We start from the raw sequence: 16,254 nt of genomic DNA, 5'->3' as shown, positions 1-16,254 counted from the left end.
AGACATAGACAGAGCGTCTGGAAATTTCCGAAGATAATTCCTAGTGGAGTCAGCTCTTGCGCGTACTCGTAAACGAACAACTTCAAGCAGAGAAATTGACATAAGTGCGCGTGTACGGAATAAGCGCGGCCACTTTCACGTTATTTTTTGTGCATTTCTGTTCGTGTCGCTCCTATTAGGCCACGTCAAAATTAATTTCTTCGTTATCTGAAGTGCAACGTGTAATTTTCCGATGTTCGAATTCACCGTGAGGAAAAATGTGAAGAATGTATTGTAGCTGGCAACGTCGGTGTATCGAGGCCGTTTGACAAAACAGATAGTACTCAGCTCAAGTACTATTTTTATTCCAGTTGTTAACCTCGGTCGACACACTCGCGAAAATGTCATTCGAAGGGAAATACAACGCAAAAAGTCCCGGTGAGTTCTCGACAGGGCAACAACTCTTTTCTATTTCGTTTGTTCGTCATTACGATCACGATTCATATCAATAAATAATACACACTGCATACGTATTTCTACGATTCTACAAAACGCTTGCTATCTAGAAAAATTGGCTCCGCGTTATACGTGTCGCCAAACTTCCTTCTACACTATGTATTACGTGAAAATATATTTCATTTTTTTGAAATAATTATAACTGATTAAATGCATTTAATTATTTTTTATATGCCATATCATATTGGTCTTTTACATCATCTAACAAATGAAATTTCAGCTGTGAAAAGATTAATGAGAGAGGCCCAAGAGCTTCATGAAGCGACGGAAGAATATTGTGCATCTCCTTTAGAAGATAATCTTTTTGAGTGGCATTTTACTGTGCAAGGACCACCATCCACAGACTTTGAAGGTGGTGTTTATCATGGTAGAATTTTATTGCCACCGGAATATCCTATGAAACCTCCAAATATTATATTATTAACAGTAAGCAATTTTAATACTAAATATCCTTGATTTTTAACGTATGCATTGGAAATAAAAGTATGTTTGATATGTCATTTTAGCCCAATGGCCGTTTTGAAACCAATAAAAAGATTTGCTTAAGCATTTCTGGGCATCATCCGGAAACATGGCAGCCTTCATGGAGCATCAGAACAGCTTTATTGGCTTTAATTGCTTTTATGCCAACACCAGGAAATGGGACAATCGGATCTTTAGACTATAGTAAAGAGGAAAGGCAAAAACTTGCAAAAAAGTACTTGCAAAAAGTTGACATAATTTTGCAATTTTTATACTGTTAATAAACATTATTAATAATCAATAAGATTAAAAGCATTAATAATGATTATAAAAATGTTCTGCCATAGATCACTAAACTGGCAATGCGATACTTGTGGGAAAGTTGTTGATTTATTGTCAAAGAACACAGTTAAAAAACCTATTACAGTAGAAGAACAAACTATGTTAAACACAATAGCATTAAAGGTACTTTTTTATTTATTATCATATCAACTCTGGTAACGTGCCATGTATTTTAAAAAATTCTACTTTTAGGCTGATGACTCACCAACATCAGACACATCTTTTTTAGTCAATTCAGATAGCATTTCAGAAAATCAACTGAGACAACGTAACATCGAGCCGATTATTAATGAGAATCAAGATCGACAGCAATCGGATATTATAGTAAATCAACAGGTGGAAACAATGTCATCTTCGAACGATTTATTCTGGAGCATCCTGATCGCTTCCTTGGTGTCAGCAATAATTCTACTTGTTTTGCGACGGCTATTTCTTGTTTAAATTATTCTAAATGTAACAAAACGTTGTAATTGTAAGTATGTTAACAAAACAAAGTAAATTTTATACACATTTTATGAAACATTTTTAAAATTAAAAATTAGAAAAGGATGTCAAATTTATACACGCTAGAAATAATCAGAACTTCATGGAAATAATATATGACAGAGATTGCACTGATATATTCACTTTAGTACACATCTGTCTCTTTGTCTTACTCTTACAAAAAAATTATTCACTACGGAATCTAATTGTTTTGATGAGCATAAAAATGATAAGAATTATAAATTGCGTTAGTATTACTAGTATTTAATCGTCTTTTAGATGTCTTTATGTCTTTTTGATATACAATATATACTTACAAACTTTGATTTAAAAATAACTCTATTCTCACTACAAAAGAGTTACAAATTGCATTTAACGCGCATATTTAGTTAATACTTTGCATATAACTCTTTAATTATATATATATATTAGATCAGTTTAAACAAATATATGTATTACTTTCATCAAAGTCTTATCATATCTGTACAAAAATGACCAAACATTTTTTAGTCAAATCTACTTTACAATAAAATTAACATCTTTCATGAGGGTAAATTTTAATTTCATATTGCTATAGTTTGAACCTATAATAATGTATTTTTTTCCTTCTTTACTGTTATATAAATGTAGATAACTCATGTGTTAGAAATGTATATAACTAATATAAATTTAATATAAGTTAATCAAGTTATTATGTTGTATTTCACGAAACTGTGCACATAAAAATCAAAAAAAAAAAAAAATACACCAGTTATAAAAAAAATATTTAATTGCAGTACAAATATAATACCAATACTTTCTATCTTTCTCAATCCAAAAATGTATTCCATACTACAGAAATTATATATGTATATTACTCACATAATATTTAGCTAATGCATGATTAAATATTAGCACTAGATATATGAATAATATACCCACATGTATTTAAACATTAAGATTTGGAGCACTGCATATTATGACCTGTTTTAAGCTTCAATATAATAATAATCATCTAGAACTTCTTGCATTATAAATATACAAAAATAAAGTATCATGGGACCATACTAAACATGGTTTCATTATATTCATGTGTAATAGCTAATTAAAGGGAAATTAAAAATACGAGGGTACTCGGGTAGAAAGTACACCTTGTTTGTCATTTCTTCTTGCATGTACATAAAAATATAATAAAGTAATTATTTACTAAATCATATAAATATATTCATTTTAACATCTATCATAACATAATAGTTTTCTTTTTAATTCATGTTCACATTCAACTTTATACTCGTTGGCCGATTTTTATATGCTGAATAAACATAATATGATAATCCTTAAAAAGAATTCGTATATCGAACAGAAACACGAATGAAAATGTATCTCATCAGGTCATATGCAATATTAGATTTAAAAACGATTGATGCTAATCATTGATGATAAATAACATTTATGCAATTTATTGCATTTTATGTTATGATTCTATACAAAATTCCATTTAAACAAATAAAGATACTAATACAAGATACCGTGTTTTATAACGGTTTTATTACATATTTTATTTAATTATACCAATATTAATAATTGTATTTAATACGTAAGCAAACGATGTACAGTGTTGATTTTTACATATCGCAAACCCACAATGAAATGTGAACGGCTGTGCACGAAATATAAATATTATTTCGATCTCTAATGCTAGGCGCAGATAAATATATTCTTAAAGCCAACAGTGATAAATTTTGTTTACAACTTCAAAACTGATACAATTATAAATTAGTCCTCTATACGTGAAACATATATATAACGCTATTCAATATTTGGAGTCGAAAAATATCAATTAATTCTAGGATTAAATACAAAAATCGATCGATTGAAGTCAAATTCGCTATATAATCATAACTTATATAAAATAATCGTTTCATTACAAAGTATTAGCCATGAAAAGATTTAATACTGAAAATATTTTTGGTCCCTATTATGTCGGAGCACTTAAAATTGTTGGAAATTATATTTTTGTATACACATTCGCTAAGTAAACGTTTGACAAATAATAAAAAATAATAAACTTCTTGACACATATTTTGTACAACACTAATTTGCGAAAACGAGAAAAGACAAGTTGCGTTTGAATTTGATATTCTTTGCCAATATTCTTTACATCAGAATCATCGAAGTATCAACTTTACTTAACTCTCATATAAATAATGTATTCATCATTTTTTTATTGATATAGAAACAGATCGCAAGCGTTTTATAATCTTTTTCTTTCATCGTTTAAAGCACCTTTTCACTTTCCTCCATACTAATCAATACACATCAGTTTGTATATTAGCATAGTGGACACATTTTGTGTTTAAGATTAACATAGGTATTAATGTTAAGCCACATATATTATGCTCAACTAATATCTCTGTGCGTTTATCATGCAATTTAATATAAACCTTTACAAACTTTACTTCTTTTTATTTATATATACATATATAATATGTATCATCAAAACTTAATTTCAATTTTTGGAATTTAAGATATATTATGACGAGAGATAAAACCTCTGGAGTGCATAAACAGCCATGGCACTGAATCATTAACATACTGCATCTTTATCATTTAACATTTTCATTATCGTTAACGTTATTATTATCTATACGATTGCTGCATACATTTTGATTCGCTCATGATGCAAATTATCAGCAAACTTATGATCTTACAAATTACGCAATTGTAAACGCAACAAAGTCGCAGACGTGATGCAATCAAAGTTTACGAGCATGTTAGCGAATTTTTATATGTTTTCTGTTTATTTTAAGGCAGCCTACCTCGGTTTGAATACCATTTATCCATCGATAATCGACACTCTATCTATACTTGTAACCTAATCATCTCATAATAATTTAACTTCAGTAGAAACATGTTTTTGTACACCCAATATGTGTATCAACACTAATATTACATCGGTACCGCCTCATCCTCTCCCGCCCACCCTTTCTCTCATTTCGGATTTTACGGAGATTCACAGAATTTCATTGTGACTAGACTTATTTAGACTATTTAATAGCCCTTCTTGTATAAAATATGGCTAATTATACCAACAATAAGCTACAAAAGAAATTTCCTCCAGAAAAAACTGATCATAATTTCACTCGCAAAAAATATATTGCATTGATAGCACCTGATACATTTTATTTTTAATTTCCGTTTTAAAATTTTTTCTCCTATCTAAGTTAAATAATGCATAGTAAACTTTCTAAACATAAGAAAATTTATATTGTTACTATGATGATATGTACTGTTTAACCATTTGAAGCACAATTGGCCATTTATATAGGTCCTTTTTTGCTATGGTATTTGGATAGAAAATTCATCTTTTATACAAAATTAAAAAATGAAACAATTTTTCTTTTCATGTTACTTTTTTATGCTTCAAAAGGTTAAAGTAGTATAATATGACACTGTATGACGGTATGTGTACGGAAAAAAACGAGATCAATATCGTTCACAGCAAACTAATCTAATGAATGAAAAAAATCTTTGGTTTAGAAATAAATAAGTAATATGAGTATTAAATAAAGTACTAAAATAATATTAAAAAGTGAGGTTCTTTTAAAAGATGTGATGCAAAAATTATCAATAAGAAGAATGTTATTGTCTCGTGGAAGTCGAGCGAAATCAGAACAAAAGTATTCGAATACGTCGCAAAATTACACAATGCAATATATAATATCCCCACTTTATTTTTATTTTTTAAACTCAAGGTGTCAAACGAAAGAGTTTTTTACGAGTGTAAAATATATATATATATGCATAATATAAAAAATTCTCGTTTTTAGTTGGCAATTTTTTTTAGTAATAAACTGTTGAAAAGTATTAGCAGATAATATACCTTTCTTTAAAATCTATGTGAATTATATTAACTTATACATGTATGTGTATATACCTTGAAACAATATAAATATATCTTCATATTGTTTCAACAATACAAATATTGAAACAATAAAATCTTTTTTTTTGCTTCCTAAAAGTACTTTATATATGTTAATTCCGTTGTGTACTCTTTTTTTGTAATACAAAAATACAAACAATCCTGTTTAATTGTAAATGCATTATTTATCAACTAGCATTAGTCCATTCTCCTGTTTCCTTTAATGCTCTATCTGTTAATCTTTCTATTTCAGTCAAAAGCTGTTCAGTCTCTAAATCAACACATACCATATCGGCTTCTACCGGATCCCATTCTAAACTATTTGGTGTCGACACCCTAGACCAAGGAGATGCTGTCAAGCTAGAGGGTTGGCTATTATTTACTGATGTTTGAGTTATAGAACCGTCTGTACTCCCAACTTTTTCATCGTCTATAACTGGCAAAGGCATTCCTAAACATACAATGATTTTTTTCCTTCTGTATTTTGTAAATGTATGTGTATAACTTTAGATATTTATAATTAAAAACATTCCTTTACCTTCATGTTCCCATTCCAAATCTAATGATGAGCCAGGAGTGGAAGAAACGCATGTTTGTTGTTTCATTAATGTTCTTGCATCAAGAATTTGAAGTGGAGTATCTAGACCAGAACTAATAAAATATTTTATTGCAGTTAGTTACTGTTTTGTAGTGTACTGTTTTAATGATTCAAATAGGCATTGTACCTTGTAGAAGCATCATTCCTAGAGTTTAATCTGGCATATTTATTAGTACCCTTTGACCATGCTCCATCTTCCAATAATTCCAATGTTACAGGAACCCCATGTTTTTTCTACAAATATATTATAAACATTGGAAACATTTTCTTGATAATAAAGTAATAGTTAAATGGAGTCATTGAACAGTGTAATTAGAATCATTAATCACATTAATAAATAGACTTACTATGCTCAATAAAATATAAAAAAAATTCTAATAGACTAATCCATTTACCTTGAACCGGTTTAAGGAGAGAAACGATAACAGGCTATCCAGGAAGCATAACAATGAAGCATGTAATTAATATAACAAAAATGAAACATTGCCCTAAGCTCAATACAATTTCTTACGTTTTTGATCCTCTAGGTTGGTCTGCATCTCCTTTGTCATCTATAAACTACAAAAAAGTGATTTTAAATATTGACAATATAATGAATGACTTCATTATTTTATCATTAGCAGGATCATTAAAATTTTCAATCAACTGCAAAATTATATGTACCTCAACTTGTTCGTCTCCTTGGTAGGACATACTGGTGTGTCTTTGATAAAACCTTAAATTCAAATATATACTACATTAAAAAAAAAGAAATATACATAATATAATGATGGAAACAGGTATATTTAACACAACTTAACATTAATAGATTGTTGATATTTATATATCTATGAGAAATTGATAGTTGCAAAAATATATAGAATGCATATAATATACAAAACTATCACTAATATCCAAAATAAATTGCTTATTTAATAGGTAAAACAAATCTCTATTTAAGTTTAATTTCTTTAGCTATATTCAAAGATATATGAAGTTGAATAAACATCCAAAGTCTGGAAATGAATGTCAGATGAAGATACCTGAAAAGATGCATTTTTATTTTGAGATAAAAGGTACACTTCTAACCTGTACGATAAAGAGTCTGTAACTTTGGAAATACAGCGGCCGAAACAGGCCCCCATGACCTGTTAACACACGGCGTATCGCCGTCATCTAACTGATGTAGGCGTTCAAATACCGATATTTAATTTTCACGTGATACGTGAAGGATAATGGGAATAAGAAATGATGTTTCATACGAAGATAAGGATAATATCAAACGCGATTCATCTCCTTCAAATACAATGCATCGTAGCAGACCGTAGCTTCGAGCATCTGTCAGTCGCATAGCATACTTGAATACACTCTTGTCCGCTGGAGTTTTATTTAACACGCTTGCGTCCAAAAAACAAGTTCGCCAACATTCCAAAAACGAGAAAGGATCTCGTACAGAAACTAACTCAATTATTTCCTAACTATGTAAGAACCAAAAAATCAGCTATCATTTTAAAACGTACGCACTATACGTTTATCTACGTGTAGATAGTAAAAGAATATTCAAGATTTCGTCGAGTTCGCTTTATTAAGTATTCGTGCTTAAAGTATATGTTCGTTTAACAAATTCGTCGGCGCAAAAAGATAGTGGTATGATTAGTATAGAGTAGAAAGGGTTGTGTCATTACTTTATACATAGTTTTATAGTTCATGAGAAATGAGGGAGCGTTTAGTATTTGGCAAACTGTGTCCGTGAATAGAAATTGACTAATGTTTCTAATTTTTTTTTATCATGTAAAACAACCATCTGGTCATTTTCAATTGGTATCGTTCAATGGAATTTTTTAAAAACTATCAAATCGCGGAATTATGTCAATGTGTACGATCGGATAGATTGATTCAGAAATAAGATTTTTTTTATTAAAAAAATATATATACTTACTGTGGTAGTTATCAATAACTGGATATTTTTAACTTTCGATCCAGGTCGAAGAAGATTCGTCACTGAAATGCTTTTAAAAGCATGAAGGAGATAGAATAATAACCACTAGCTAAGCACGATAACGATTATTCTTGTTAAAGAACGATTTATACACGTTCACTATGAATTCTGTAACCATATTTACTTCGTTACTTGTTATGTTACTTAGTGTGAAGCATGGATTATTGATATCGCAACATCCAAAGTTGTTAGTAATATCATATGATGCATTCAGGTATTTTAGATGTTATTACTTTTTAATTTTTACTTGTACGTAAACGATCGTTTTAATTGAATAATTTTTTTGTTTCATAGGTATGACTATTTTGACAGAACACCATTTATGAATAAACTGAAACATGAAGGCACATATGCGGATTACATGATGAATATTTTTGTCACAAAAACATTTCCTAATCATCATACAATGGCTACAGGATTGTATGCAGAAACACATGGAGTTGTGGATAATGAATTTTATGATCCTGCTTCAGGAAATACAACAAAATATTCATATAATTTGTATCATTATGATAATAGAATTCTTCCTATTTGGGTATGTAAAGTGTGACACGTAAATACATATATTATTTGGGTCATCATACTAGTCATATTTATCGTATTTTATACATATTTTATAGAACTACTTTGTATGTTTGTCTAGACTGTTAACCAAAAGGCTGGTGCACAAAGAAGAAGTGGCACAATGATGTGGCCTGGTGGCATTTATGAATATCAAGGAATTTCCCCTACATTTGCTCAGGTATATATCTTTGACTATACTCTATTAAAAATATATAATTATTAGAATATGAATAATTAATTTTCAATTCTATCAGAATTTTAATGAGACTGTACCTTGGGAAGAAAGAATTGATACCTTAATATCATGGTTTATACATCCTATACATCCAATAAATTTTGGAATATTATACATTGAAGAGCCAGATTATCATGGCCATGTGATTGGAATAAAAGGACCTCAATTTGATGATATTCTTAGGAAATTAGATAATATAACTAGGTATCTTCACAATAAGATAGAATACCATGGTTTACATGATCTTAATGTTGTTCATTTGAGTGATCATGGAATGGCAACGGTTAAGTTAGACAGGATAATAGATCTAACAAAGTATATTAACAGCTCTGATTACAAATTTGTGGGTACCTCACCAGGATTACACATTTTCCCTAATCCTGGTATGTTGATTCATCATATGAACTATTAAGTTTGTTTAAATTATTAGTAAGAGATTACGAAAATAAACAAGTAAATTTTTTAGGCAAAGAAGAAATAATTTATCAAGCATTGAAACAAGCAGCGTTGAAATCGAAGACATTTAGAGTTTTCAAAAGGGATGAAATTCCTAAGAAATATCACTATGGAAATAATACGCGTATTGGTCCTATCTTTGTCATTGCTGAAATTGGATATGCATTTCAAAATCTCCTTGATAACATAGAATATTATAAGAAAAAGTTCAATATTACAGGTAGAATATGATTCATAATACAGAATTACTAATTCAAGTATGTATTAAAAATTAAAGGTATATATTAAAATTTATGGAATATTTATGTTTAGTAACCAGTGATTCAGAATTTGGTCTTCATGGCTACGATAATGAGGCTATAGAAATGCATCCTTTCTTCTTCGCAAATGGTCCTGCATTTATGCCTAAGTGCAAACTTGAACCTTTTAATAATCTAGATTTATTTCCGCTATTTTGTAAAATACTCGATCTACGATGTCCCATAGGGAATGGTACTATATCACATCTAACCAAGTGCCTTAAGAAACATCAACAGGATATCACAGTAATCGCGTATCGATTGATATGTAAGTAAACATTATGCGTTATTGTTATGCACAGTTATTTACCATTTTCTATTAATTCAGTTGTAGCCACTACAATATCTATGACACTGGTAGTAATTATAGGAGCAATAGTAATGTTCTATATGAGGAAACGGCGATTAGGAGCAAAAAGTTACAGGTAAGTCAAAGTATATGTTATTCGTGATTTGAAGAGAAAGTTAGGTTACTAACTTAGAATTTTTTGATAAATAATAACTATAAGAAATGTATTGGATTTCGGGTTTGCCAGAAATTGAAGTTTAAGAAGCATTTTAATAATACAATATTGATATTTTGATTTTTCAGGAGATATTATCCGGTGGATGGGTAGTATGTAAAAAATATCAAGCAATATATGAATTTTCATATTGCATAGAGATAACAAAATGAATTCAAAAAAATGACGACACAGTAATAAGAAATAGCATCGTGATGAAGAATACATAAACATAATTTCATTTTTTATAAATAAAGTTACATTGTTTTAAACTTTGAAATATAGCAAAACGTTTAATTAGAATTTTAATCTTTTTAAACAATTATTATTTTAGAATTAATTTTAACACTTAGCCAACCGAATAGGGAGATCTCTCCTCTCTGTGAAGTACATCGCTGCGTGACCGAACGGGGAGATCTCCCTTTTTGACTTCAGCAATGCGTTTTCTTTTCTTTTTTTTTTTGTTATTATCAGTTATTGTTTACCTTGAATTCTTCCCAATTAATTGGGCCACTTTTTCTGCTTTTATAAGGTACAGTATATCATAAAATACACCAGTTTAGTGGTGTTAAAATCAATTGAAAAGTTATACTATCAATTATGACTAAATAAAGTTATAATTGAACGATATCACACTGTAAAAAAAATATTAAAATGCATTGTGAATTTTTAATGCTTTTAATTTTACCTATATTTTTTTATACATTTAATATATACTTTTAATCTGATGTTTCGTATAAACAATATGTGAAATCGTTAAACAAAATTATTACCGGAAAATTCTTTGTTTTTTAAGTAGTGAATATTAGTTCTTGATACTTGGAAAAATGTGTGGTAGACAGCGTATGGGTGGCTTATCCATTGCAGTGAGAAACGTACAGTTCGCTGTGATGCGCACGGTTGACTAAGTGTTAATTGTATCATACATATTTTTAAATTCGTGCAAGGACATATGTAATTTTGAACTAGTTAGTATTAGGAAATTATTAAATATATAGTACGCGAAAAGTTGTAATAACTATCAAAGCACAATAAGAATAAATTCTTTAGTAAAAAACGAAAGCTAAATTTCTCATTTATATGTTTACAAAGAAATCCATAATAAAAAGGAGTTGCTTCCTAACACTTTTCTTCCTTGTAATACCAATGTCAATAATAACCAGGTTCGACTTTTTGTTTTTAGAAGAATACTGGAAGATTTGGAAGCACAGTACCATTGGGATGAAAATCACGATATTGAAAATGATACTTGCAAGTAAATTTCCAAAAAATTTGTTTTCAAGTTTTTGCTTTCTATTTCACATTAAAAGAGAGGGCTACTTTCTTTTTCTGCAAGACAAAACAAACATTCTGAACCTCGTATTAATAAATCATGTTAATAATTTATTTCTCTTTTCAGATTAAACAATTTTCCAGATTTATTCGTAATTTCATGCTACGCGAAGAATAGACTTTCATATGCATATAAAGGAAATATTAAGTATAGGAAAACTCTTTTTCATTGTAGGTGACATATACTTCATTTATTGCGCGGTTGTATGTATTTTTGAACACATATAAATGAGAAACTATTCCTGTGATAAAAAAGTAAGCAGAATTGATATCTTTGAATGACTTTAAATAACGTATATAAACTTATGAACAGACAGTCACCATTAATTCGTATTTTAGGTGTACACACAGATTTATTAGATTTTCCATAAAATGTACTTCCTGTATGAATTTTTTATTCTTCCAAATTTTACGATACTATGTCTTATATAATAACTATATGTATTAAACGTAATATGAATGATGCGAAAATTGCCTCGAACGACATTAATTGTCTTTCTACTTATAACAATGCCGAAATTACACGTAAAACTGGAAGAATACTATGCATAAGTGAATTATTTATTGTTTCAAACCAAACCATAACAGCATAATCAGTATGCTCAGTATTATTCTAGAAATTAGACTCTAACATAATTTATTCTATAAGCAGGATATTTTACAAAATTCAACTTACAGACCAAACTTACCTATTATAATAGTGCATCGCCTATATCAAAATTCGTATGTAAATAAATCAGTTGTAAATAAATGATATTATCGTAACATCCTCGTTTCCTTTCTATCATCCGAATTAGAGCAGCAAGTACCCATTCTTTTAATTTGTATCACAACGAGATAGCTTTACAAAGATTCCGTGAATGTGGCAACGAAGGGAATTAAAATATTCATGGGAAAATACAGAGGGGTACCACGTACTATTAATTGTCCATTGGTTTTTGATAATTCCGTGCTAACAAATCAATCACTTTTAAGATCAATTAAAGTTGCACGTGCTACACGAGCAGCTTTTATCGTAGAAGTAACTTTCATGTGATGTGTCACGCGCAAAAGTTTTTATTTCTGCTGTGTACCACGTTATTTCTATTTTGTGAATTTTAGTAGTACATCTATCGATAATGTGCGATAAAGTATGCTATATAATTGATAATTGTAAGTAATAATTACAAGTGAAGTGACAAGGTGATGGTATAAATGGAAGTTGGTAAAAGTGTATCTTTGTTTTTCAAGAATGGTGAGGTAAGTAGGAACCGATATACAATAAGATTCCAATTTATATAGAGCATTTAGTTATAAATCAGTGAACCTTCCTATGCACGATCGTGCTTCGTTTCTCATGTAAATTCAACATATCATGCGAACTAAGCTTCTTTTATTGTTATCAGTTCCGCGTCCTTTCAATTTGTCGCTCTTTTATTTCAGGACAATGACGGGCTTCAAGATGCTGTATCTATGTTTGGCGTTAGTTGTCCTTCTACATGCATTAGTTCACGAGGCTGCTGAAGGTTTGCACTTTAAGTTGTCTTTTTCCATGTACTTCAGATTCCAGTATGATCCCATGAAGTCATGTCGACTTTACGATGATATCTTTCTATTAAGGATCCAATTATCACCGTATAGCGACAGCAATACCTACATACAATTATCTACGTATATTCGTCCTTCCGGGTATCGCGCGCCAATTGCTAAATTTGAGTCGATCGAGAATCAGAAAAATAACTCGTATCTTGCACAAAGAAACTGCGCAACGAAGTTTACCCAGATGCAAATACGTATCCTTCGCTGTATTTTCTGAGGAACCAGTCGATGATAACATTACTTGATAAAAAGTAAGATTACGTTATTTCGAGGTCTCAGGATTTACTGTACATCTAGCAGGAACGAGACAAGAGAACGTTACCGAGGACTTCACATTTTTATAAACTTCCAAGCTTTTTATTTAATGGCTGATGAAGTTAATTATAATATAGGGATATTCCGGACACATACTTCATACTTGCGGACTTCATATTTTCTATTTTCGTATTGTCGTCGTGTTAATAACTATATGTTATAGTATAAGAATATAGTATCTACGTTCTGAAGACGAATGAAGTATCTGCAGTGTAACTCTATGTTCTTAATGATGGAAGAAGCGTGTAATCGGACAGTATACGATGTGAACGAAGTATCAGGAGTAATGGTTAATATCGCATAAAGAAGATAAAGCATTATTACGAAAAGCTTGAATCAATTTGTTAACCAGAGAAGACGAATTAATTCGTCATTCTACTGTCAGTTCCCTAAATATAATAATTTAATCTATAAATGTTTTATAGCAACCTCGTATGGGCCCTTGCGTCCACCACACTGTGGTTTTAGCAACATTACGCATACCAGGGTGGTTGGTGGTAAACCAGCTAAACTTGGTACGTTTCGTCTCTTTTTTTCCGATTAATAATAAGCGATTTACTACGAAGTCTGAACTTTAAAGGCACTAACAAGCACATCAAAGTACGTTTCAATTACAATAAATAATAACTTCAATAAATTATTTATTAATTTGAATTACTTCTTTCTTTTACTTCATGTTAGGAAAAGTAACGTTTTACTTGAAATTAAAAATTGATACAGGAATAATAATATGGATGGAGATGAAAAACTGTTAGGGGAGAAATTACATATTTGAACTTCATAGTTTAGTATAGTTCAAGTAGAAATTATGTAGAATTATCTAATAATTTTTATTCCAGTGAAGTAAAAATTTAATTTCTCTCTTGATCAAATTTCTATTTGAGGGTATTTGTACGTATGTAGTTATCGTCTTCTCCATCATCGAATGTCCAATGGAGAACAATAGTTTCTAGCTCATCACGCGAGAAAAAATATGTATGTTCCCAACTATAACCATTGCGTTTTAGGTGCTTGGCCATGGATGGTTGCGTTAGGTTTTCATAATTATAGACAGCCAAAGAAGGATCCGGAATGGCATTGCGGAGGTTCCCTGATATCGGCTAGACATGTTTTGACAGCAGCACATTGTGCAATACACCGTTCATTGTACGTGGTTCGTATCGCGGATTTAAATCTGAAAAGAGATGACGACGGTGCGCATCCTATTCAAATGGGACTAGAATCTAAACTAATTCATCCTGATTATACTTACCCGGAACACCATGATGATATAGCTATTCTTAAATTGGAGAAGGATGTATCATTTTCAGGTAAGTCGTTAAATATTGTTGTTTCCAATATTTATGCTATAGAGTATTACTAAACTATCATTTCCTTCAATTTCTTATCATAAAACATGTAAAATTCTCTCATACTTTCGTCACCCGTTTCCTTCGCTATCATTTATTTCCTTATTTTTCAGAGCACATACGTCCCATTTGTCTCCCCATAGAGGAGTCCCTTCGAAATAACAACTTCATGGGCTATAACCCCTTCGTTGCTGGATGGGGAAGATTAAAATATAGTAAGCGATTCTAATTTTAGAATAAAATTAAACAGTTCCAGTCTTAAATGTCATTCTCATTTTCTTCGTAGGAGGACCACTAAGTGATGTATTAATGGAAGTACAAGTGCCAGTGGTTAGCAACGCTGTATGCAAAAAGGCTTATCGCGACGCTTCTGATACAGTAATATGCGCCGGATACACTGAGGGTGGAAAGGATTCTTGTCAAGTAATTAAATTACAGATTTAATATAAATTATACGGTGTCTGAAAACGCGACAATTCGAATCAACATCAAATCCAAGTCTTAAACGTTAAAAATAATAGATACACACAATTAAATAGTTTTGCCCATTTCTCATACAACATTACGGTATTTAATCTCATTTCCTTCCAATCTTAGTTTTTCTCAAAATACATATAACATATACATCATAAATTGAAATATTTCAATACATAAAGTAATGATTATTACTGTATATAAGTATAATTTCAATATAATTCGATTGAAATATTTCAACTTTGATTAAAAGCTTTAAACATTAAAATTAAAAATGTTACGATCGTTCCAGGGTGACAGCGGAGGACCACTGATGATACCACGGCAATTCACTTACTATCAGATAGGTATTGTGTCCTTTGGTTATAACTGCGCTGTACCTATGTATCCTGGCGTTTACACTAGGGTCACGTCCTACCTCGACAACTTTATTCTCCCAGCGTTGCAATAAAACGATTATTAGTGTTACATATGTATCATTTTTCGTGTACGAAAAAGGAAGTTGTAACTTTCTATTGTAGAGATAATAGACAGTTGAAATTTATATTGTTTTGTACGTCAGGAATGATAGCCTTAAAATGCACGAAATGTAACTATGTAAAAATGTAACTTTTGAAACGACACTAACCTTTTACGCATCCCAAACTTGTGCGATTTAGATATATAGAGATAATACAGGAACATTAATTAAACTTCTTTCTCTGCTTCTCTTTATTTGATGGTAATAATAAATCAACTTGCTGCATATTTGGCTATGTGTAAGAGAAATTTCCATTCAGCCAAAGGTATACTTAAATGTTACAGATACTTACAAGACGTTTTAATTCCCAATCTATTGTGATGAATAAAACTGTTTATACTGCTAAATCTGTTCGTATTTTATTGCGTAT

At 30.4% G+C, this 16,254-nt stretch overlaps 4 protein-coding genes across 10 annotated transcripts; 3 read left to right on the top strand and 1 right to left on the bottom strand.

Moving 5' to 3' along the window:
- Nucleotides 1-1,919, top strand: LOC122567235 (ubiquitin-conjugating enzyme E2 J1-like). The gene is made up of 5 exons (XM_043725605.1): nucleotides 1-417; nucleotides 716-921; nucleotides 1,002-1,192; nucleotides 1,305-1,422; nucleotides 1,492-1,919. Exons 1-5 carry the CDS (start codon nucleotides 381-383, stop codon nucleotides 1,738-1,740), a joined length of 801 nt encoding a protein of 266 aa, XP_043581540.1. The 5' UTR covers nucleotides 1-380; the 3' UTR covers nucleotides 1,741-1,919.
- A 976-nt stretch (nucleotides 1,920-2,895) lies between these two features.
- LOC122567238 lies at nucleotides 2,896-7,488 on the bottom strand. The gene is made up of 7 exons (XM_043725609.1): nucleotides 7,350-7,488; nucleotides 6,945-6,996; nucleotides 6,793-6,839; nucleotides 6,677-6,710; nucleotides 6,409-6,515; nucleotides 6,222-6,334; nucleotides 2,896-6,134 (listed from the first exon to the last, which is right to left on the bottom strand). The coding sequence occupies exons 1-7, from the start codon at nucleotides 7,403-7,405 to the stop codon at nucleotides 5,872-5,874; spliced, it is 672 nt and encodes a 223-aa protein (XP_043581544.1). The 5' UTR covers nucleotides 7,406-7,488; the 3' UTR covers nucleotides 2,896-5,871.
- Nucleotides 7,489-7,609: 121 nt separating this feature from the next.
- LOC122567229 (bis(5'-adenosyl)-triphosphatase enpp4-like) lies at nucleotides 7,610-12,413 on the top strand. Of its 7 annotated transcripts, none has more exons than XM_043725589.1 (10): nucleotides 7,610-7,742; nucleotides 8,244-8,473; nucleotides 8,554-8,794; nucleotides 8,903-9,001; nucleotides 9,078-9,441; nucleotides 9,525-9,734; nucleotides 9,827-10,081; nucleotides 10,142-10,238; nucleotides 11,500-11,571; nucleotides 11,716-12,413. In XM_043725589.1, exons 2-10 carry the CDS (start codon nucleotides 8,361-8,363, stop codon nucleotides 11,825-11,827), a joined length of 1,563 nt encoding a protein of 520 aa, XP_043581524.1. In that variant the 5' UTR covers nucleotides 7,610-7,742; nucleotides 8,244-8,360; the 3' UTR covers nucleotides 11,828-12,413. The 7 variants fall into 7 exon arrangements, 6 of the variants coding, with proteins under 6 accessions (XP_043581524.1, XP_043581523.1, XP_043581521.1 ...); XM_043725588.1 differs by having other exon boundaries at nucleotides 7,648-7,776; XM_043725586.1 differs by lacking the exon at nucleotides 7,610-7,742 and adding an exon at nucleotides 7,769-7,907.
- Nucleotides 12,414-12,560: 147 nt separating this feature from the next.
- LOC122567236 (venom protease-like) lies at nucleotides 12,561-16,143 on the top strand. The gene is made up of 4 exons (XM_043725606.1): nucleotides 12,561-14,851; nucleotides 15,004-15,105; nucleotides 15,177-15,313; nucleotides 15,657-16,143. Exons 1-4 carry the CDS (start codon nucleotides 14,515-14,517, stop codon nucleotides 15,813-15,815), a joined length of 735 nt encoding a protein of 244 aa, XP_043581541.1. The 5' UTR covers nucleotides 12,561-14,514; the 3' UTR covers nucleotides 15,816-16,143.
- The last annotated feature ends 111 nt before the right edge of the window (nucleotides 16,144-16,254 follow it).

The sequence above is a fragment of the Bombus pyrosoma genome, linkage group LG4 (assembly GCF_014825855.1).
Source record: "Bombus pyrosoma isolate SC7728 linkage group LG4, ASM1482585v1, whole genome shotgun sequence".
Taxonomy (NCBI): domain Eukaryota; kingdom Metazoa; phylum Arthropoda; class Insecta; order Hymenoptera; family Apidae; genus Bombus; species Bombus pyrosoma.
Note: the sequence above shows the minus strand (reverse complement) of the source record. Positions and strands in the feature narration are given on the sequence as shown.